At 41.9% G+C, this 16,644-nt stretch overlaps 1 protein-coding gene across 2 annotated transcripts; it reads left to right on the forward strand.

Annotated features, from left to right (window-relative positions):
* The first annotated feature begins 96 nt into the window (after positions 1-96).
* Positions 97-16,386, forward strand: ints7 (integrator complex subunit 7). Of its 2 annotated transcripts, none has more exons than XM_029002321.1 (20): positions 97-296; positions 988-1,117; positions 1,219-1,365; positions 1,886-2,023; positions 2,125-2,171; positions 2,621-2,820; positions 3,853-3,975; positions 4,067-4,184; positions 4,665-4,799; positions 6,010-6,107; positions 6,180-6,419; positions 7,624-7,761; positions 9,462-9,668; positions 10,350-10,544; positions 12,455-12,558; positions 12,857-12,925; positions 13,174-13,306; positions 14,248-14,346; positions 15,674-15,859; positions 15,938-16,386. In XM_029002321.1, the coding sequence occupies exons 1-20, from the start codon at positions 203-205 to the stop codon at positions 16,223-16,225; spliced, it is 2,889 nt and encodes a 962-aa protein (XP_028858154.1). In that variant the 5' UTR covers positions 97-202; the 3' UTR covers positions 16,226-16,386. The 2 variants fall into 2 exon arrangements, with proteins under 2 accessions (XP_028858154.1, XP_028858155.1); XM_029002322.1 differs by having other exon boundaries at positions 13,174-13,294.
* Positions 16,387-16,644: the final 258 nt, after the last annotated feature.

Below are 16,644 nucleotides of genomic sequence, written 5' to 3' on the forward strand. Positions count from 1 at the left end.
AAAGACAAACCACCCGCCAAACTGACGTCATACTCACGGCCGGTATTCTCATTGGTCGAAGGACTGCGTCATAAGGCAGCGCACGTTTATGACGTCACTTCCGTCTTTCTACTGACCGCGCTTCTAATGGCGCAATTGTTTGTCTGTAATGCGATAAAACGGAGGGATTTGATTAAATAAGTCTCGTTCTTATTCTTAAAGAATGTCGCTGTCGACAGCGCGCTCGTTCCTGTCGGAAACGGGCTATGGGGAGCAGGAACTGGACGCCAATTCGGCTCTTATGGAGCTGGACAAAGGTGCGTCCCTGCAGCCCCGCTGATGTTGCATCTGGTTGATATAATTCATAACTCTCTGGTTTATATTTCTCATCATAAAACTCTCACTTCACGCTGAAACTGCATGCAAATTATAAACTGGCACCATTAATTATAAGTTGTCATTTGTCTTGACATTTTCACGGGTCTGGAAAATGTCTGGTGAGCCTGTTCTGTCAAAGATAATCCTTGTATTCTTTTTTTAATATAAATTTTTTTAATGCATTTCAGTGTTTAAAATTATTCCAATGGAGCTGGGAAGCATAATAAAAAGTTTCTTTGCATGGGAAACATTAAATAAGCATGAAATGGTTCAGGTTGTATATGGGAGCTGTTAATAATCAAATATCTGTATACATGTAGAGAGGTGGCCTAGTGGGTAGTTAAGTGGGCCCATAATCGGCAGCGTGGGCCCATAATCGGCACTGCCTTACATGCTAGGCCACCACTGACAAACATCATTATTCGTTAATGATTATTTGTTATTCTATATTTCTATTATTTAGTTTCTATTGAAACCCATTTTGTTTTTTCTTCATGGGAACCCAAGCACATTTCTAAATGACTTGAACAGTAGGTCACATGTGGGGTCTGCTAAAAAATGTGAACCACTGTTCATCTGCATGATCTTACTTATATATAATTGAATAATTATTTTCTTTGTTGTTGACAGGATTGAGGTCTGGAAAAATTGGAGAACAGTGTGAAGCTGTGGTTCTCTTCCCCAAACTCTTTCAGAAATACCCATTTCCCATTCTCATCAACTCCGCCTTCTTAAAGCTGGCAGATATATTTAGACTTGGGTAGGTGCTTTGTCATATGACATGATTTTCCCCAACTCATCTAAAACCAACCAGTGTGTTGTTTTTATCTGTGTTTTTATTCTTTTTTAATGCACAATTAGAAACAATTTCCTGCGTCTCTGCGTACTGAAAGTCACACAGCAGAGTGAGAAGCACTTGGAGAAAATCCTTAACGTGGATGAGTTTGTCAAACGGGTCTTCTCCGTCATTCACAGCAATGATCCAGTGGCCAGAGCCATTACCCTCCGGTAATTGTCTATAATGCCTGTTCATTACATGATATTTATTTATTTATTTATAATATATGCAGCTGTAGCCATGTAACTCAGTTTTGCTTAGGAACAGTGGTAGTATGTGGGATATTGCTCATGCTGGCTACCGTGTTAGGAATAACAGGATGCAACGAATAAAAATGATCAGTCCTGGACAGTCTGAGGTGCCACCGAGCGGTGTCGGAGGGGCCTGAACATGATGTTACAAAGATATTTTTTTTAGATGTTGGTCAGTTTGGGTGGGCTGATGAATCTGCAGGTTCTATGGTCCATTTGACATATTCAGGACCTTGAATGTCATCACAGATCACTTTACATTCCAATCCATTACGTTCTCTATAATCCTAGTTAAGCAGTCTTTAATCTGACAACAGTGACACACTGTAGTGTTAAAAGTATTTGAAAAGAATGTGCATTTTTGTTTCTAGAGATGAGATCAGACATGGTCTGATTTGAAACATGTCTTTAATCCCCTTTTTGTCATGCTTTTTTGAAGAATGCTTGGCAGCCTGGCATCCATTATTCCCGAGAGGAAGAATGCCCATCACAGCATCCGCCAGAGCCTGGACTCTCATGATAATGTCGAAGTAGAAGCAGCTATATTTGCTGCTGCCAGTTTTTGTGCCCAGTCAAAGTGAGTTGAGACCATTGTTGGTTTAAGAAACCAGTGTGAATTGTCAGGGTAGGAATGAGCTGCCTTTAATGTAATTTTCATACTTTTTTTTTTTTTTGCAGAGATTTTGCAGCAGGCATTTGTAATAAAATCAGTGAAATGATTCAAGGTAACAAATTGTAATCTGTTATCAATAACATTAAGGTGTTCCGATTTTTACTGTGACAACAAGACTTCAGTTTAAATGTCTAATTGTCCCCCATTTTGTATTGGAAACAATCGTTTGATGCATTAAAAAAACACACTGCTCATGTTGTAAATGGCTGTTGTAGCTGGAAATGACCCATTATCAGTTCTCATGGAACACTGTGTTTGTTAACACAGTTTAAAGTCTGCACTTTAAAATCTCTGTTGATTATTAGAAAACACTTTTCACTAATTAGAGTAATGTTCAACTACATTATTATTTCAGACTTTCTTAATGACTTTTCTAAATGACCCTAAACCTCTGAATGGTTGTGACCAATCTGTGATTAGTAGAGAAAAAAAGGCAGAATTCTGTAAATTCCCTGCCACTGAATGTGTCAGACATTTAATCACCTGCTCTCTGTGGGTCAGAGCTGGACACTCCGGTGGAGCTGAAGTTGAAGCTGATCCCCGTGCTGCAGCACATGCACCACAACGCGGCCCTGGCGTCCAGCAGCCGGGAGCTCCTGCAGGAGCTGGTGTCCTCCTACCCTTCCACACCCATGGTCATTGTCACCCTGCACACCTTCTCCCAGCTGGCTGCCTCTTCACTCATCGACATACCTAAGCAGGTGCGTGGCAAACTCCAGGTGACTGGCGGTCTCACGTAACGTAACACACGTGCCGATTTTAGACTTTTCAGACAGTTCAGAAAATGAAATGTGTAAATAAAATGGAAGTGATCGCTGTTCACATCTACAGGTAGCACAGCTCATTTGTTGTGAGCTCACGTAAATGCAGTTAAAATGAAAAAAAAAAGGAAATAATGTTAAACATGTCTATATCTGATGACATGTATATGTCTGATAAATGCTGAAATGTAAATATCAGAGCTTTAACAGTTCAGAAATCGTATCAAGTTGAAGTAAAAAAGATGAGAATGTACACATATTCTGAGCTACGCCTTGAATGATGAGGTGAGAGAATATTGCCATGACTGCTGCACTGCCCTGTTGGAGCAAAATGTCTGGTCACCCTGCTTAATAAAATTATTGTGACCTGCTTTATGGGAGTTACCATTTTAGAACCTACGTTTTAAATTATTTTTTTATGAGCATATATGTATACGATAAGTTGGAGGTTTGGATCCATTGGCCGCAATGTTTTTTCTGCACGCAGTATTGTATAGATTTTTTGAGCAATATTCTGCCCTACTCCTGTAAGTGGAAATGTATTAATTAATTTTTTTTTCTTGACTGGTCCTGGAGCACCACATGAAGATTCAGTGAGGGCAGTGGTGGCCTAGCAGTTAAGGAAGCCGCCCCGTAATCAGAAAGTTGCCGGTTCAAATCCCGAGGTGCCACTAAGCAACGCACCGTCCCCACACACTGCTCCCCGGGCGCCTGTCATGGCTGCCCACTCCTCACCAAGGGTGATGGGTTAAATGCACAGGACACATTTCGTTGTGTCACCATGTGCTGTACTGCAGTGTTTCACAATGACTCACTTCAGTTTCACTTCAGTGTACTGTGCATAAATCTTTTTTTTTTCTCCTCACAGTAGTATCTGGAGCGCAGGTATCAGTATTAGTTATGGGATTTGATTGGCTGCTTTCAGTCATTATAATACTGCTTTAGAAAGACTGACTTTGCACTGCCCTGCAGATCCAGCTGCTCCTGCAGTATCTGAGGGAGGACCCCAGGAAGGCTGTGAAGAGGCTCGCTGTACAGGACCTGAAGCTGCTGGCAGTTAAAGCCCCTCATCTGTGGACCCAAGACAACACACAGGTACATACACGGTGTCCTCAACAGTGGCTACAGGCAGCTACCAGTCAGGACTGATTTTAATATCTTTTTGGGAATGTGATTTTGTGTATAGACCTTGTGTGAATGTGCTCTGGCCAGCCCATACAACAGCCTGAAGCAGAGCATGCTGTCGGTTCTCTCCACCCTCTCAGCCACCATCACCATCAGTCATTACTTCAGCCCTGGAGCAGGTACCAAGCTCAACAAGTTCAAGTTGAGCTCTATTGTCATTTCACAGTACATAGTGGAATCTGGTATTACAAAGTTACATAGCGACATAAAGTAACCGAATGCGACATCGACAAACCGGCAACATAAAGTACAAACAGACAGGAGTGCAGGAGTAACAAGAGTAACGTCAAATCTACAAGTAGATAACAAAGCAGATAGACAGCACTAAAAAGCAGTAAAATAAGTTGCTGCTTTAATATAAATGTAATATTTGTTGTAAGATATGTTCTGAGCATATGAGGTAGAGTGTGTATGTCATAAAACCAGGGACAACTATGTCTTTCCTTTTTTTTTTGGTAATTGGTTAAGGAAATTTAAACACTACTTACTAAAGAAATGTGAGCGTTAATGCTTAATTAATGCTATGGACGTATTGTGTAATGTGTGTATACAAAGTACAAAAAGAAGCATATTAATGCATTTTTCTTCATATTTCCCAGGTGGATCTACACTTCCTCCTCGACTGACTGACCTGGTTAAGTTGGCACAAGACTGCTGTTACCATAGCAACTTGTCAGTGGCTGCCCATGGGGCAAAAATTCTGGTTAACATTACCATTTCCTGTTCAGAGAAAGGTCTGTACCAAATAAAACTCTCATGAAAATGGCAATAACTGTAGCAGTAATGAAGGGCACTTTAACTCCGCCCAGAAAGGCATTTACAGCATCGTTTTCTGATACAGATTATTGTTTGTATGTAAATGAGCACTTGTTGTATATTCAAATTTTAGTTCAGTCCAATATGGAAGATCAAATCTGCTGGCCTTGTGTACCAAGCTATCTTGATCACCTGGCAGCTTAGATCAGCAAAAACATCCCTGATCCTTCAAGACCTGGACTCTTACTAGACCTTTGAAGGTATCTGCTGTGGCATCTGTCACCATGCCATCACTAGCAGATCTGTTGTAAGGTGGCAACTTCATGGATCAGACTTGTTTTCCACGCCAATGCAACCTCTCAAGCTTATTTTGTTATTCCTGAACCATTGTTCTGCTGAACAAGGCCATTGCTGTAAAGACCAACACCAGAACCCAAATCAGCGAGGAATTAGTGGTTTAGCATTGAGATTGGTCCTCTATTAACCTGCATGTATTTCCACTCTTCTGATTGTACCTAGACATACAGAGGCATGGAACAAGTTACAGAACGAAACAGTTTCACATTTCGTTACACAGCTAGATTACTAGGCAAGCAGCACTTCGTAAATGGAGGGTGCGCTTCCTCCCCGAAAAATGGGCAATAGGAAACCACATGCAAACATTTGGCTTCCTTAAACTGCACAAACCATGTATATACTAGACACTGACAGCGGAACCCCTCCTACAGCAATACAGCGGCCATTTAACCTCCACATGGCCCTTTTGCACTTCAGGCCGTTTGTTGACCATCTGACCACTTGGTGATGTTAGTTTGGAGTTTGGAGACATAGAGTTGGGGATTTTAAGTCATGAACCTGGAATGAACCTGCACTATGTGTAATATTTTCCACATAGTGCATCCTGGTCTTGTGTCTTCCTTGTTCCATTTTTTTCCAGTTTTCCTTTATTGGAGTCTTCACAAATTGGTCCTAAAATTCTTGCGCTTGAGATTTTTGTTTTCAACACTTTAAAATCGTCTCTTGAAAAATCTTCTCTTCTCTATTAATATAATCCCTGGGCCTGGCCATGATCTATGTCACTTGATCTGTGTAGTGTGTACTTGCGTAGTGTCTGGTGCCATGCCCAATTATCTTACCTTATCAAGAGTTACAATGTGAACTACTTTTTCGCCTCCTCATTTTCCCCAGATGTTAAGCAGCTAGAGCAGGATGCTGTCGTGGCGTTGGAGTCTTTGCTGATGCTCTGTAGCCAAGATGACAGTGTCATGTCACAAGCGACCCTCAAGGTAGGCCTGAGCCCTGGCAGGGTTGGAGGTGACAGTCAGGACACGGTCAGAATGTCTCTCTGTCCCTCTCAGACGGCGCTGACCTCGCTGGTAAAGCTGTTAAAGAGTCGGCCTCACCTCAGCCAATCCTCAGTGGACTTCCTGCTCTGTCAGCTGCGCTCGGCCTGCGACCCCGCCCGTGTGCTGATGTGCCACACCCTGGCTGCAATAGCGACCCATCTGCCGGTGCTGGGAGAGGGCATGCTGGGAGATCTGGTGGAGCTCTACCACATCGCCGGCCAGTCCACCAGCGACAAGCAGCAGGAGCTGTTGGTGAGTGTTTAGAGTATTTTTCACTAGGGCTCGCCAGTCGGTGTGTTTGCTGCGCTATATCTTATTTTCATTGCCTCTAAAATGCATGTCTGTTTTTATATTTTTCGATTTTTGTCTTGTTCACACATGTTAGTTTGCTTTATATATTAGTAAAACAAGAATGGATCTTATCAGGTTTCAGTCCAATGCTCTCAAACTGACAATCACAAAAAAATATGGAAAGAATGTGAATTTATTGTGGTAGATTTAATCATTCTTTCAATTAGTGCAGCATAAGTGTAATTGTATTTACAATTATTTACTTTTTAATTCAGATAGGACCTCAAATACATTATTACTGATATCAATAAAGTATCTACAATTTACAGCAGTTACCAGATGCCCTTATCCAAAGCGACTTAGTCAGTAGTTACAGGGACAGAATTAAATAATCACAAAAAACTCTTTACGTTACTGTCGAACGACAAACCCAGGTAAGGCTAAACAACTGTTTTGATTATATTTGGCCATTATAAAAGTTTGAGAAAAGTTAACTAAACAGCTAAGAACAGTCTAAATAGTTAATGCCTACGTTTAGCCAAAACGTTGTTTGGAGGCTGACTTGAACACAGGAATGCATAGCTTCACTAGCTTAGCTAAGGTTAAGACTTATAAAACGGGATTTTATAATGTCCAAATATATTCAAAACAATTGTCCAGCCTTACCTATGAAATGTAATCCCCGGAATCTGGCGATTTGTACAGCCCCAAGCAGCACAAGAGTGAACCATTTTTATGCACTTCTCACCATAGACATGTATATGATTCACGCCACAGCAGAGCCTCTCGCAATATGGCAGCGACATTGACGTACGATGCTGTGCGTCATGCGGCGTCTAACCATATGTCTCCAAATCGAAAGTCATGTGACCAAACACGTCACATCCGACTGAAGTGAGACTTCAGTCAGCTCGCAAACTTTGAGAGAATGGATCGGATATGTTGCCGATCCAATCCATGTACTAATCATTTAAATCACAGCTTTTTGCGTTCATGTAATCATGTAATGATTAGATAAATCGTGCAGCACTAGTCTCTGGGTGTGTTACCCCCTAGGCTGACAAACTTTCAGCAACCCGGTCCCTTTTTGTGCAGTTTAACTTTTTTAAAAGTTCAGTTCTTTACAGCACTGATTTCTCCTAACTGGGCTCCTCTTCCTCGGCAGGTTTCCTTGGCAACAGTTGTGTTTGTGGCCAGCCCATCGCGGCTGTCCCCAGAGGTGAAGGCTGTGATTCAGCAGCAGCTGGAGAATGTGGCCGATGGCTGGACTGTGTACTGCATTGCCCGGCAGGCATCTCGTATGGTTGGTCCCTCAGCATCAGCCTGTCTTCAACTTGGCTCAGCACTTTATAGTTAAATATAAATCACTGACTGTATTGTGTAAGATGAAATTCAGTTATTCACACAGACTATGCTATGTACACTTCATGTATGCAGTCAATGCAAATATAACAAGAAATAGACAACAGTGCTGGACAGTCCAATCATTTAATCATAAAATCATCATCATAAATAAATAAGAGCAAAAATAGGCAGTATGTTATGACCGAATGTAGGGCTGCACGATTTGGGGAAAAAGACATATTGCAATTATTGAGATCAAAATTGCGATATGCGATTGTGATATGATAAAGGACACTTGCTTGTATATCAATGAAAAGTCGCATACTAATAGTGAAATGTTTAATTTCAAAGTGAAACATACAAACTACTTATAACAACTTGAAATGCCCAGTGCTTTCAAAATACAATATTCTACAAAATTAAATAAATCACAAAAAACTCTTTACATTACTGTCGAATGACAAACCCTGTTAAGGCTAAACAACTGTTTTGATTATATTTGGCCATTATAAAATCCCGTATTATAGTTCTTACGTTTAACCAAAACGTTGTTTGGAGGCTGACTTGAACACAGGGATGCATAGCTTTGCTAGCTTAGCTAAGGTTAAGATTTATAAACAGAGGTGAATTTCTTTAGGAAACCTTCAAAGTTTGAGAAAAGTTAACTAAACAGCTAAGAACAATGTTTGGAGGCTGACTTGAACACAGGAATGCATAGCTTCGCTAGCTTAGCTAAGGTTAACACTTATAAAACAGGATTTTATAATGGCCAAATATATTCAAAACAATTGTCCAGCCTTACCTATTAAATGTAATCCCCCGGGATCTGGTTTGGAGTGGACAGCGGTTTGTACAGCCCCAAGCAGCACGAGAGTGAGGCATTTTTATGCACTTCTCTCCATAGACATGTATATTTACATTTACAGCATTTTTCAGATGCCCTTATCCAGAGCGACTTACAATCAGTAGTTGCAGGGACAGTCTCCCTGGAGCAACTTAGGGTTAAGTGTCTTGCTCAGGGACACAATGGTAGCAAGTGGGATTCGAACCCGGGTCTTCTGGTTCATAGGCAAGTGTGTTACCCACTAGGCTACTAACACCATGCTTCACGCCACAGCAGAGCCTCTCGCAATATGGCGGCGACGTTGACGTACGACGCGGCGAGTCATGTGGCGTCTAACCATATGTCTCCGAATCGAAAGTCATGTGACCAAACACGTCACATCCAACTGAAGTGAGACTTCAGTCAGCTCGCAAACTTTGAGAGAATGGATCGGATATGTTGCCGATCCAATCCATGTACTAATCATTTAAATCGCAGCTTTTTGCGTTCATGTAATCGCACAGACTGACATCGCGATTACGATTGCGATTAGATTAATCGTGCAGCACTAACCGAATTATTGAATTTAGGCCAGTTGGTGCATAAGAGGTGGAAGAGATGTCTGCACATAGTTGTACCAACTATTTATATAAAATAGCATGTATTATTAATCAGCATGAGCTCAGAAAAGGCATGGAGTCGAGAACAAAGTGCATGTTCTCAGTTCATTGTTAGCAACTCATAGCTGTAGTCCGGTGTAATCAGGTACAGTTTCAGTGTAATAATTACATTTTGCTTTTCCTTTCCAATGAATTCTTTATTCCTGCGGTTTCCAGGGCTGCCATGAGTTCTCCAGTGAGCTGTACCAAAGCCTGCGGACCCGCGTGGCATCTGAACACTTTTACTTCTGGCTGAACAGTCTGAAGGAGTTCTCCCAGGCAGAGAAGTGCCTGGCTGGCCTGGCGGACGGAGATTACAGCGGCGCCATGAGTGCCATTGCCGAGGCGCTGAAGTACTACCAGAAGGGCGTGGCTTCTCTCACAGTCAGTGGGAATAAAACATACATTACTGTGCAAAGGTTTTAGGCAGTTGAGAAAAGGAAATTGTTCAGGAAGGGACACTCAAATAATAACTGATAATAATTAATGCTAATAATGTCTTTTGATTTTGAAGAAAACTGTTGAGATGTGTAGTGGAAGGACGGGGGGGCTGTCTCATTTACAGCATTTACCAGACGCCCTTATCCAGAGAGACTTACAATCAGTAGTTACAGGGACAGTCTCCCTGGAGCAACTTAGGGTTAAGTGTCTTGCTCAGGGACACAATGGTAGTAAGTGGGATTCGAACCCGGGTCTTCTGGTTCAGAGGCAAGTGTGTTACCCACTAGGCTACTTCCACCCTACTCCCCCAACTCTGTAAACTAATGCATGATCTCCTACAAATTAGTGTACAGATAATATTGTACTGCAGCTCAGAGAACAACAGGAAAACAGTCTCTTTCGACACACATCATGATCATATCTGTTCATGAAAAGAAGGAAATTCTGCAGTAAAATGTTGGATCAGTGTTTCATGTTATATTTAATCTCAGATGAAGAGGGGTTTTGTTTTAATTTTGCACAGTGTTGTCCAAATTCTTCTGTTAAACCATGAAAAGAAGGCTGACTGAATGGCTTGCTATGAATAATTTTTTTGTCTTTTTGTGTGTGTGTTGGGTCATATAGGCAGCCAGTACACCTCTAAGCCCACTGACCTTCCAGTGCGAGTTTGTGAAGCTGCGCATCGACACCCTGCAGGCTCTCGGTCAACTTATCTGCACCTGCAACAGTCTAAAGACCAGCCCACCCCCCGCAATAGCGACCACCATCGCACTCAGCTCTGGCAACGAGCTGCAGCGCTGCGGACGCATATCCATGCAGGTACCTTCACATTACATGCCTTACATACGAGCATATTCAGGCAGTTCATACGGCATGAGTCGTAGCCATGACTCCCAGCTTCTTCCATGAGTCGTGGGACCAGTCATGTGCTGGAGGATGGGAAGCCAGTGGAAGGAGCATGGCAATGGTGGTGAACATAATTTAGACTACTGTAATTCACTATTAGTTTTGTCTAAAGATGAGGATCAAGCACCTGAGTGACCATTGTGGAAAGAAATGGGCGAGGCTTCTGTTTATCTCTGCTCTTCAACAAGAAAGATTAGCAGTAAAAATGATTGCAACTTAGTATTCGACCATATGTACAGTTGATTAACTGATTTAATCAGTTCATTTTGGAAATGGTGGTTCACTTTCTTTTTTATATTACTATTACTTGTACCATTTACAGTTTTGGCCAAAGGTTTTGAGAATGATACAAAAACTGGTTTTCAAAAGTTTGCTGCTTCTGTTTTTAGATCTTTTGTCAGTTGTTTTTGTGGTGGTAGTAAAGTATAATTAGAAGTTTCAAAGACGTTTATTAACAATTACATCAAGTTTATGGAAAGAGTCAATGTTTGCAGTGTTGACCCTCTTTTCCCCCCCTCTACAATAATAAGACCTCTACAATTTCGCCCTGGCATGCTGTCAATCAACTTCTGGGCCAAATCCTGACTGATGGCCAATTCCTTCATAATCAGTCTTGTTTGTCCACCTCTTGAAGTTTGACCACAAGTTCTCAATTGGATTAAGGTCCAGGGAGTTTCCTGGCCAGGGACCGAAAATTTCAATGTTTTGTACCCAGAGCCACTTAGTTCTCACTTTGGACTTATGACACGGTGCTCCATCACGCTGGAAAAGGCATTGTTCTTCACCAAACTGTTCTTGGATGGTTGGGAAAAGTTGCTGTTGCAGGATGTTTTGGTTCCATTCTTTATTCATGGCTGGGTTCTGGGGTAAAATTGTGAGTGAGCCCCACTCCCTTGGATGAGAAGCAGCCCCACACATGAACGGTCACAGGATGCTTTACTGGCATGAGACAGGACTGATGGTAGCGCTCACCTTTACTTCTTCAGACAATCAATCATTTTTCCAGATGTCCCAAACAATCGGAAAGGGGCTTCATCGGAGAAACTGACTTAACCCCGGTCCTCAGCATTCCAATCCCTGTACTTTTTGCCAATTGTTATTCTTGGAGAGAAGTGGCTTTTTTTGCTGTCCAGGTCATCCTCCATAATTTCACTGGCCATGCAGATGCCCTCACACCTGCCTGCTGCCATTCCTGAGCAAGCTCTGCACTGGTGGCACCCAGATACTGATCATCTGGATCATCTTTTGGAGACTGTCCTGACGCTTGCTGGAATTTCTTGGGCACCCTGAAGCCTTCTTCACAACACTTGAACTCCTCTCTCCTTGAAGTTTTGGATTACTTGGGTGCAATCTTAGTAGCAGCAATATCCCTTGCCTGTGAAGCCCTTTTTATCCAACACAATGATGACTACACCTACTTCCTTGGAAGAACAAGGATTTCAAGCATCACCCTCCTTTTAAAGCATCAAGTCTGCTATTCTAACTTAATCAGCTTGACAGAATGATCTCCTGCCTTGTGCTCCTCAACACTCACCGGTGTTAACCAGAGGATCACTGAAATAATCTCAGCAGGTCCTTTTATGGCAGGGCTGAAATGCAGTGGAAATGTTTTTTTGGTAAAGAGGGACATTGCAGTTCATCTGATCACTTTTCATAACATTCTGGAGTATATGCAAGTTGCCATAATAAAAACACAAGCAGCAAACTTGAAAAACTGTATTGGTGTCATTCTGAAAACTTTTGGACCCAACTGTATTCAAAGTGAACCATCTTTTAATTTTCTTTTTACCCACTTCCTTGGTGGATTTGTTCTCTACTTTCAGATGAAGGTGTCTATGGATGACTTTAGGAGCTTGGCTGCACGTTATGCTGACCTCTATCAGTCGTCATTCGATGCGGACCCTGCTACCCTGCGGAATGTTGAGCTGTATCCTTCGTCATTTCTTCCATTCATTTGGATGCTCTTCAACTGCTGGTTATGTTTGTGCCTGTATCTACTGATTGGAAGGCACTCTGGATAAGTAATAAATCCTGAATATGCTACTGTATCACTGTAAAACAGTCCCCCTGGAGAAGCTCAGGGACACAATGGTTGTAAGTGGGGTAATAAAATCTGTTTGGCCATTATCCTGAACTGATGACAGTGATTTCAGAATCTAGTGATGTAGTGGTTTTATCTGAAAACCTGGAAAGCAGCTCCTACAACACCCTTAACGTGTCCCCAGTCAGCAGCAGAGCTGTCTGCTTGTGTCTCATGTCATTGAAGCCCTGATACTCGACCCCCACACAGCCAGGTGAGGTTTTGCTCCACACCGCTGTTACCCTGAATTTATGCTTACAGACATTGTGAGGTAACGGGATTCCCTGAGCCTGGGCATTTCTGTTGTATATTTGTATAATCATACTGTTTGAGATGAAATACAAACCTTTAATTTTAGAATAAATTTATTTAGTGGGATGTTCTTCACTGCCCAGTTTAACCAGTAAAAGGTATGATGGTGATATGAAGGCCTCAGCACTGAGGTGGAGTTTTGTGTTGTAGTTTCCAAGACTATGGAGGCCTGGGGATGGCGCAGGCTGAGAGCGAATATGATCGGCAGATGATGTCCGTCTTCAACCACGTGCTAGAGGAAGTGGAGTCTCTCAGCAGAAAGCACCCACCGGTCTCTTACTTTGTAAATACATCACCTGATTTCTTAACATGCATCTTTTACATTTTGAAACATGTATTGTCTCTGTTTTACATTCTGACTTTTCCCAGTTCCTAACGTCACTATTTCCAGTTGTTCAGTGTGTGTGCAGCGAGTTGCAAATGAATCAGAAAAATGAAACCATGCTCTGGAATGAAATGCATGCATAATGTTCCCACTAGGGATGTTCAATATGGCACAAAATTCATATTGCGAAAAAAAATTTGAACCCTAGACAGTAGACTATATATTACTGTATATAATTTGGTGCACCGATACCACTTTTTTGGAGTATGGTTACTTGCATTTCATTACTCGTCGATACCGATACAGAGTACTTAATAAAAACATGATTTAAATTTACAGGTAACAGCTTTAGTAATATAATTTAACAAAAAAAACAACGGACTACTTTGGAATTAACAACATTTATTTAAAATGAAAAGCATGTTGTATGCAACATATTACAGAATAAATAATTATTTTAAAAAATTTAAACCGCGTCTATCCACTGGGAGGTTATCCTAATTAGCTAATTAACAGGACTAACACTGCTGGTCCAAATATCCGTGGTGAAACTAAATGCAGAGCAGGCTTGCAGTAGGCTGTGGAGTCGTATAGTTTAGGCAGCTCCGTGTCAGTCATGTAGCGGCAGCTTGGAACATCGTATCCTGGTTCCAGAACATGGAGGAGACACAGGAATCCCACATTTTCCACCTGGCGTGCAGGCACTCTGCACCTGTGATTAACCCCTTACACGCCGCTCAACCATAGACATTTTTCCGACCGTGGGGTCGGGGGACTTTTAACGAGTACTTTAGTAAATGTGGTATCGAGGCCGATACCAGATATCGGTATCGGTGCATCCCTGAAAACAAGGAAACCCCATATTTAATTGATTTTTTCCCCTCCTCCTCCTTGCTCAGCACACTGGATGTTTCTGTGATGCGGTCATTGCCCTGCTGAAGGTCCCACTGTCATTCCAGAGGTATTTCTTCCAGAAGCTGCAATCAACTAGTATTAAAGTGAGTGTTCATTTTTTAATTTTTATTTTCATTACAAACAATACTTCCTCTTGTGCTAGCGGTACTTTGACTATTGTGTGAGCAGGAAACCGATCCAGCAGTGGGCATCGGCGTGTAGGATGCCCATGATGTGATGAGTGTTTAAGCAGCTCAACAACCCGCATCTCTGGTCACCCTAGAAATTAGTATATATACAGATAAAAACATTTATTTCTGATTAAGCCCCAAATCGCATACAGTATGACTATTATCTTTAGCTCACCCACCTCTGAGAATTTGATTATTTTCTGTAACAGTAAGAACTGTCTTCTGTAGGGCAGGCCAGTGAGGTCATAATCGGTCTGAAGTGTTGAAAATCTTTTGTTCCACTTCTTATTTCAGCAGCAATTTGAACTGGTTTGAGTTTCCTGGCAGATGACACCAGGCTTCCAATAAGTAGAATTTCTGCATGTATATGATTCATTCTGCATCATGAGTCCATCTTTCATTTGACGTATTACAGAGGTGAAAGAAAGCAGTCTTACAAATATTGCATGTGTGATTGTCAAAGAACTGGTGACTGTCAATTGTGACTCCAAAACCCCTGTCTACTGTACATATAGTGATTGGGGGTACCAACAGTATAGTTTGAAAAGTTAACTAGATTCCTTCTGCCGGCTTTCGGCCCAAGTAACAGTATTTCAGTTTATTTATAATTCAACATGAAGTTGCTGTTTACCTATTTTTAATCAAACCCTGTGGGACTCCATATTTGACCAATGCTTTTACAGAAAATTAACCTTGACAGAAGTATATCTACCAGTTAGGTATGATTTTAACAACCATTTTTTAACCTGTTCAGCTAAATGTGCTTATCAGCAGTATGAAATGCAGCACTGAGATGGAGTAAAATGTGTACTGAGATGCAGTCACTGTCAGGAAATCATTGGTCCGTCTTTGTTTTTCTGCTAAGGGCAGAAACCAGTGGTGGGTGGGAATGATGATTTAAAATGATTCAGGTATGCTTCAGGTAGGCAGTGTGTGGGGACCCGCCAGGCCACCACTGCCCATGTGTCTAAAGGTTCTATCATCTTTTTCTCCCAGTCATCTGATTACCCACTATGCCACCCCTGCCACTCTATATATGAGTTTTATTTCACATGTGATCAGATAGTAATTGGAATTAAATGTGGTCCTACAAGAGTCTGTATTGTTTTCCGTGTGTGTGGAATCGCTTTGTTTCTAGATATAGTTACAGTGCATCCAGAAAATATTCACAGTGCAGTTTAAATCTGGGTTTCAAATCACAGGAAGTAAGGCTTTTTTGTTGTTGGTGTTTTGTTACCAGCTTGCTCTGTCACCTTCACCACGGACACCAAACGAGCCAATCACAGTGCAGAACAACCAGCAGCTCACACTAAAGGTAGAAGGTGTGGTCCAACATGGTTCCACCCCTGGACTGTTCCGGAAGGTCCAGGCTGTTGGCCTCAATGTCAGTTCGGTACTGCAGAGCAAGCCAGGGCCTGAATTTAAGGTAATTATCTGTACAGCAACTGCTATAATTTCATTCAATATCAATGACCAATAAGGATTTTTCTTCATAAATATGCAGATTCCTCTGGACTCAAAAACGAATGAAATTGAACAGAGGGTGGAGCCCCACAATGATTACTTCAGTACACAGTTCCTACTGAACTTTTCCATTCTGGGCACCCATGTAGTCACGGTGGAGGCATCTGTGGTGGACGACAGTGGGAGAGAGTGGAAGACCGGCCCCAAGTCTGTCATGTTTGTCAAGTCCTTGGAGGACCCGTATTCACAGCAGCTCCGCCACCAGCAGTCCCAGCAGAGTGTGTCCCAGGCCACTGCTCAGAGGAGCATCTGCGCTCGCTTCCAATGAGAACTTGCCATCTTTTTATTTAAAAAAGAGACCATCTGGCCTGTCAGGTTTTGGGGTCAAAAGTATGGTAAGAACGTTGGGACGTCTTGATTCATGTTGCTTTGCTGAATGTTTTCATGCTTGCAGCCCACGTTTTATATCCCAATAAAATATGTTCCAGAGTTAACGGCCAGTGTAGCATATGTCCATTGATTCAAACCAGGATGAAAGAAATAATACACACACACTGCTTTTCTTCTCATATTCACCACTACAACACTATGGGTTTGTCAGTTTCCTTCCTCATGCCTACACTAAAAGCGTTCCGCAATATAGAACTTCAATGTTCTCTTTTTGTCTAAATGGTTATTGAAAAAATAAAACCACCTACCCAAAATGGAGGTGTGCTTTATGCTACCAAAGCCAGTGTGAACAGCGGA

The sequence above is a fragment of the Denticeps clupeoides genome, chromosome 14, assembly GCF_900700375.1.
Source record: "Denticeps clupeoides chromosome 14, fDenClu1.1, whole genome shotgun sequence".
In the NCBI taxonomy this organism is placed as follows: Eukaryota; Metazoa; Chordata; class Actinopteri; order Clupeiformes; family Denticipitidae; genus Denticeps; species Denticeps clupeoides.

What these genes read in the sequence shown, in the direction of transcription:
- ints7 (XM_029002321.1), top strand. Translation starts at nt 203, where the DNA reads ATGTCGCTGTCGACAGCGCGCTCGTTCCTGTCGGAAACGGGCTATGGG. An exon ending in TGCAATCAACTAGTATTAAA is followed by an intron (nt 14,347 to 15,673) that starts GTGAGTGTTCAT and finishes TTTTGTTACCAG; the next exon opens with CTTGCTCTGTCACCTTCACC. An exon ending in AGCCAGGGCCTGAATTTAAG is followed by an intron (nt 15,860 to 15,937) that starts GTAATTATCTGT and finishes ATAAATATGCAG; the next exon opens with ATTCCTCTGGACTCAAAAAC.